This window comes from Mastacembelus armatus, chromosome 20 (genome assembly GCF_900324485.2).
Source record: "Mastacembelus armatus chromosome 20, fMasArm1.2, whole genome shotgun sequence".
Taxonomy (NCBI): domain Eukaryota; kingdom Metazoa; phylum Chordata; class Actinopteri; order Synbranchiformes; family Mastacembelidae; genus Mastacembelus; species Mastacembelus armatus.
Genome location: NC_046652.1, coordinates 2,581,390 through 2,588,750, shown reverse-complemented (window position 1 = coordinate 2,588,750; position 7,361 = coordinate 2,581,390). Strand labels below are relative to the sequence as shown.

At 39.2% G+C, this 7,361-nt stretch overlaps 1 protein-coding gene across 1 annotated transcript in view; it reads left to right on the top strand.

The window, feature by feature from the left end:
* The first annotated feature begins 1,635 nt into the window (after positions 1 to 1,635).
* Positions 1,636 to 7,361, top strand: part of reck (reversion-inducing-cysteine-rich protein with kazal motifs) — a 48,596-nt gene continuing 42,870 nt past the window's right edge. The window contains exon 1 of the mRNA XM_026292572.1: positions 1,636 to 1,791. Coding sequence (XP_026148357.1) covers positions 1,719 to 1,791 — 73 coding nt within the window. The 5' untranslated portion in view covers positions 1,636 to 1,718. The remainder of the gene's footprint in view (positions 1,792 to 7,361) is intronic.

Here is a 7,361-nt window from a genome sequence, read left to right as displayed (position 1 = left end):
CCAGAGCTTTGGTCCACCTATGCTAAAAGCTAGGTCGCCCCTTTGTTTATGGTGAGATCTATGATATTCTAATAAAAACTGATTTCAGGATCTTAAGGCTCTTAATAGAGTCTGGTATTTCAGCAGTTCAGTGAGAAATGCAGGAACAGGACCTTAAAAACAAAAATCTGAATCTTAAAATCAGCTCTAGATTGAATTGGTAGCCATTGAAGTTTGTATAAAGTTGGTGTTATGTGATGAAACTCCCGTATGTTTTTTAGGGGAATACAGTGGCGTTCTGTACAGTCTGAACTTGGGCTAGTGACGCTTGACATAGTGAGTTACAGGAATCAGTCCTGGAGCTGAGAAATGCATGGAAAGCATTCTTCACGTTGGTCTGAGATAGAAATGTCCTGACCTTCCTCAGTATTCTTAGTTGGAAGAAAGCTGATTTCACAGCACCACTAATTTGTTAATCAGATTTCAAGGCAGAGTCAAATACCATGCCAGGATTTTTAACTGTAGGTTTCATGGAGGAAGTTAAGGGCCCAAGGTTTGGATTAGATAATCTATACTGCCATCTAATCCATACTGCCAAGTTGGACACAATTTGTTTTACTTTCATTCAGATGTAAACAAACTAGTACTAGTGCACTACTGCATAGTGATACCTATAGCTGTTGGTGAATTGTTCTGTGATGAAGCTGTAATTCAAAATGCTGCTGAGGCTGTTTTTTTTTTTTCCTGGAAATTTAGTGCTTCATTATCTTGGATGAGTTTATATTCTACGCTAATGGACATATTGGCAGCTTTTTCTGGACTTCATATGTATTCATATTCCATTATGACTTATTTTGGGCTAATGAATAAGTACACAATTCATTAGTTTCCCAGGACTTTAGTTTTGTTTCCTTCCGCAATACACAAATTTAAGAACTCAGTCATTATTTTTAATCATGGGTATAATGCAATCAAATGGCACCCTAAATCAAATCTCAGCTCTTTGCTCATGAAAAGTTGCTGTTTCTGTGGTACATATTTTTCACAAAACTATAGAAAGTATAACATAAAATATAGTTACTTTAACAGGATGGATAAAAACTTCTGTTTATTTAATTCTGAAATTCTGTCTCTTGCCAAATTATAATTTGGGTGAATGTAAAGGACGGGATCTGTGCATTATTCTTTTTCTAGCCTTTCTCATATCTTCCTTCTTAAAAAGTTTAATTCTATGTAATTATTGTACATAGAGAGAATTTAGTGAACCGGAGTCAAATTCCTTGTTTGTGTGTACAAACCTGGCCAATAAATATGAGTCTGATTCTGGTTTATCGTCCACCAACGAGCTATAAACCTATTGTAACCTATTGTATGTGTTTATGATGTATAAAACACATAATTCTGCAATATCCTCATTAACTTTTAAAGCTCACTCATGTAGAAAAGAGTCACTTTAGCCATAGGAGGGGGCAGATCAGTATTATACTCTACGCTGCTCTCATGCTGCAGCAATAGTCACTTTTAGATGTGACCTGACTTTGGGTTTGTGCGCTCAGACTGTGCCACCGTTAACCGGATCCGATCTCCGCTCTGCGCATGTCCTCTGCGGTCCATACCCAGAACCGGGGGCTGTGCAGGGAGAGAGAGTGGGGGACTTAACCGGGGCTCCATGGGGCATGTCACGGCATTAGTGTTTTCTCTGTCTTCTTGTCCACGATGCACTTTAGGATTTCAATAAGATGCGTGTGTGTTTCCAAATAACCAGTTTGCTGTTCGCCGTAAACTTCTACTGTCAGCCAGTCCGAGCTCAGGGTGAGTTTGTCTTTGATTTCATCTTCACAGCTGCAAGCCATTTGTCCATGTTGTCCTGTGCGTGTGTGTGCGTGCGCGCTGGTAAACTTGGAGAAAGTTTGAAATATAAATCAGGCAGAAAACCATATGCAGGTCCTGATTAATTTGTTAATCCAGCGACAACCACGTCGCGCCGTTAACGTCAAATTACGCTCGTATGAGATGGAAACGCCAAAACACCATTCACAAACCTTAAAGTGTGAGAACCGGGTGTTTGTCTGTGAGCTCAGACACCCAGATGAGGCACTGGGACGTATTTTGAGTAATAAAGGTCTTGTGGTGGATTCGGGTAAGGAAATGGTCAATCAGACAGTTTTATTTTAACTAAAACCAGTCGGTTTTAACGTGACAGGGCGCTAGGTTAGCTGCCACAGTAAGCAGGGTCTAGGTGGAAATAACGGGGGAAAAACAAGTCTTAAAGTTGGTCTGTCATGATGCTAACAGCATTCATGGCTTGCCAAAGTGAAAGTACGGGTTTCCAGTGGTGATTTTTTTTTTCGGAGTGTGTGGAGTTAATCCATTGCTCATATAGACGCTAGCATGACGCAGATATGGGGTCGCGTCCTGCGTAGCGTTTTCTGACACAGAGAAAAGCTTGTGGATGGGTTTTACGGACACATATGGCGTAGTTGCTGAACACTTTGCTCTTTGCTTCGCTCCTGTCAGTATTTGCGAGGCTGAAATAGCTTCTAAAGCTTTTCTTGCCTCTTGAGAAGTAGTCGGTGATAGGAAGGAAACGGGGGCTGACATAGCGGATCGAGGGGGGAAAAAAAGTGGAAAAGGATCGTTTTACCACGATGGCAAACTGTTTTGGTTACTGACAGAATATTTTTGCAAATCACTAAGAACCAGTCTACAAGTCCACATCCGTGAAATACCTCGTGGTGTGACTGATTCATGCGGTGTTTACACCTCAGTTAACTCTGCTAAACCTGTTTAATTCAAACTAGGTATTGATAGATTGTCCTGCATCATGTTTCTGCAGCTTCCATAGGTGTGGGAGAGAAAACTAGAGCTAGAAGTCTTCCTGCTGTTTTCAGTGGAGCCTGTTCATTAAAAGACAGAACCAGATGTAAGCGAAAAGTGTCTGAATGAAGTGTGTATGGGCTTTTTCAGGGTGCTAATTAATTCACTGGGACCCGTAAGGGCAGCTAGAAAAAAAACACAGAGGTGTGTATTGGTGCTGTATTACGACTGGTCTTGAATTTGCATTCACTTGTTAATTGGCTGAGCCAACACTTTGTACTTTGTTGTTACATTTTTTTTAAGCCATTTGGCAAGACCTCTCCTCAGCAGACCGCTGTCACTCTTCAATGTGATTTTTTTTGTTAAATGTGTGGCTCTCTGAGTGTTTTGTCAGACAGGAGTTCGTGGGCAGGGTTATAAATTAGTCTACTGTGCTCCTAGGTAGATCTTTGATGTTTAGGCCACATGGGTGCAGGATGTCGATTTGCTCTGGCTAAATATTACCTTGTACGCCTTTTTTTTTTTTTTTTTTTTTTTTTCCTGGCACATCTGCCTGGAACATGAAACACAGCTCATAGCCCATATTCACAGGCACATTGGCCCAACACAGGCTGCACTGGTGGAGCAGTATTGGTTCTTGCACTGGGGAGATATGTAAATCTAATCTAGGAATCTAGTTGGGGGAGAGTGTTTGTGTACTTAAAGTTTATTAGACACCAAAACATAGTACACATACAGATAGACCCGTTTGACCCTGGAACGTTATTACAGCAGGCACTGGTATATTTTTGGTGTTGACGATCTTTGCACAAATGTAGAAATGGAGCATTTATGTTCCAAAGTAAACCAGCGGGAATATGCGGCTGCATGTCTGCGAGTGGCAAACAAACCGACTTGCTGGATGATGTGATGTTGCATTGCAGAAAAAGGTTAACCAGGTCCAAGTTTTTCTACACCATTTTGGTGGAGCCCCATGTGGTGCCAGTCCCTGCTCTTTCCACAAATAAATGCAAAGAACTGTAGTTTTTTTTTTTTTTTTTTCCCAGCCGTAGTGAAGTCTGCCTATACTTGGCCTTAGCTCCTGATTTGAGTTGCACATAGTCTCCCAAAGTCTTGTGACAGTAGTAAAGGGCTCAGACAATCTTAAAGGGCTTCTAGGTGTGATAAATGGCTTCATGTGGAAAAGAGATCAGCTGGTTTTGCCCTGAGGAAAATCGTGGCTTCTTTTCCAACCTCCTCCCTCTACTTATTTTGTAAAGAAATTCTAAACATTTTTTCTTCTATTGAGTTTTTGTGAAACTTCTCTCCTTCAATTCTTTCATGTTGTGATTTGGTTATGGAGTGAGAGAATGCATCTGGAACCGATTTGAGTCAAAGCAAAAGGGGGGAGAGGAAGGGAAGGAGGGAAGTGTGTTTCCATGTCCACTGTGAACAGGCATGGACTGGAGTCCCACAACCCTAATTATAGTTTTGTGAACTCATGATTAAAGTGCAGCATACAGAATTGAATTTTTTTGGCCATCCTTGGTACAGTGATTGTTGAATTGACCATAAATTATAATGTTTTTCCTACCAGCAACACACTGCTAGTGTTTTGTCAAGGCTACATATAAAGAAAGAGAAATACACCCAGTAAAATTATAGTGGGAACACCTATTTGGTTGACAATTTCTCATTTATATACATCACGGTGAATGAATATCAATGTTAAAAATATAAAAGTACTTAAAAATTATTATATTGGAGCGCTTCATAAAAATGTGAGGCAGCAGTATACTTTGTGTTCTTAAAAGGAGGCTCTCATTGTGTCAGTTTTCCTTTGACTGAGCCTGAGCCTCCCTGGAGACGCTGAGTTCAAAGGCTGTGCTATCGAAGGCAGCATCAGCAGCCGCGCCATAGTTGAGGTTTATAGGTTAGTAAACAGCACAGACGTTTGCAGAACAACCGAAGGACTTTCAGGGGACAGGTTTAGCAGTAGACATAATTTAAACTATGTCATGTAGGGTTATTATCAAGTTGCTAGAGTTAGAAATGGTGAGTATCTTGATTATAATGGTTTTATTGTGTTAGTTTGTGCTGCTGATATCTGGTACCATCAGAACCATATACAATACCTCTGTTTTGTTGTGTTTTAATTCCACTTTAATACAAGATAAGTAATGAAAAAACGAAACAAACATACCAAAGCTATTTTATTAAAAATAATGAAAAAAAAACTTCAACACAGGAAAAATATTGGTATTGAAACAACAATAGAATTTAAAGAAGCTTAAAGGTAATTTTCTTCAATTAGATAAAGTTTTAAAAAAATATTTAATAGAACTACAATTTTCCCATTGGCATTTTTATTTGTATCCTTTTGAAATGAGTATTTTACTTTCTCTTCTTCCCAGTGCATTATTTTAAATTTTTTTTTTATTTTTCAATTTTGTTTTGATAAATGTTACAAATATGTATATATTATAACTATTCAGTTAAAATATTTAATTGATTGTACCTATATTGATAATGCTTGTTACATGAAAATGGAGTCAGCTAACCCTATAATATGCAGTACTGACAAGCTGAATGTGCTTTGTACATTCATTATACCTGCTCCATTTAAGAGTAGTCCCTCTCTGGGTGATATGACATATGATATGATATGATAATGTGGCTTATGTTTCTTTGTACTTACTTTTATTATTATTACAAGTTTTAATAGTTCACAAACTGTCTGTAACACAGTTTCTTCCTCTGTCTGTCTTCTCACTGGAGCATCACCTCAGTCTTCTCCCATTTCTACCAGTGATGCTTAATTCAACTTCCCATGTCTACTAAGTACGCAGATATCAACAGCAAAACTGGGTTGCAGGTTGCCAGGTTGAGGTCACAAATGGGTTGAAGTTTATATTAATTGTCCATTGTGTGAGTATGATGCATTTCATACAAGATCTGGCAGCTGGACAGGAGTGTTGACAGGTATGGTCTTCACACGCATCTGGGTGCTGATGGTCTGTCAAGTGCCACATTGCCACACTTTATGATTGTGTACTCAGACAGATATGGATAACAGTGAAGTAAAATGACAAATATGTTCAATCAACAGAGAAATAATTCATACTCTGTGCCTCACTGAGGCATGAAGTTTGATGTGGTTACTAACCATATGTTAGTGCAGCTTTGTATTTGCAGAAAGCAGCAATGGCTGACTTCTGCTGCATTTTGTCTGTTTGGTATTTTGTGACTCTTGCCCCACAATAAGACTTGTAGGTGTCTCTGTACATCCATTAAAGTAAGAGGAGACAAAAAAGGCATGATAATTACAGAGGCTTAAAATGAGCAACAGGCATTTCATTTAATTTTTCTACATGCCATGTACAGGCAATGTGTAGACTCATCATTTGTAATGGCCATTGGAATCAACAATATTTTCCCAAAGAAACGTCAAACATATCACACACCGCTAAAGTGGCTACTCTGTAATATTAGTCGCCAAAACACTGTGCTTTGTAGTGAAAGCCACATATGATGGAGAGACTGGGTAAGTAGATAGCTATCCATAAAGCTGGCTATTACTGTGCCTAGTTTATAACTGTCCTTATTTCACTCACCTATATAATGCTGATATGTCTGGTTTGGAAGTACTGTATTCTTAATAAGGACCTCAGTGTAAGTTGATGAGCAAGGCAAGCTGACTACTCCTGTCTGAAAATGTGGGTAGATTGTTTTTGTGATTATACATGGAACAAATGTATCTTCTACATGTAGACTAAAACACAGGTCTATAGTTCAGTGTATGAAGACACACCAGCCTCAATTGCCGCCCCTTTCTCTCTTCATTCTATTGGAAATAAATCAAGGTCTATTTAAAATTAATTTCCTGATGGTCTTCTTCTGGTGCTGATATAATGTTATGACATGTCATACTGTTTATAGTTCTCTGTAGCTGGCATTTTAATGGCTTGACTGCACTGTGGCTGTCAACAGGCAGAACCTACACAGACAGTGTCATCTGTTAGTCAATTGGTTTTGGAGAGAGAAACATGGAAATAAAAGACAACAGACACCAGAAAACATGTCTGTTTATATGATTTCCACTGATTCCAAAATACAAATCTGCAGGGCAGTTGTCTTTTTCACAGAAGTTATTGAATACTAATGATTTGGAGCAGGTGCTGTATGTTTGAGAGACTTTAGTTACTGAGGTGTGAGTGAGCTACAGTCTGTAATACTGTCAGAGTGAGTCTGTTAAGTCTGTTCAACAGGCATCAAACAGCACAGCTGAGCGTCTGTCTTATACTAGTCTACTTTCTGCAGAAGGCTGGAGCGGATGCATCTCATTGTTTATGTTAGCGCAGCGTCCCCTCAGCCCCTTTTTCAATCTTCTGTTCCAGTCTCCTACTACTGAACCTCTTTTTGTGACTGTTTTCTTAGTCTTTGTTTATCCAGTTATGGCTTGTGCTCCTGCTTCACACTTGCAAAGAGAAGAGAGAGCACTAGAGGGTTAGGTTTTTGTTCAGTAGGAAACAATAGCAGAAGAGGATTCAGGAGAGTTACTGTGTGCAGCCATTTACAGCCAAGTA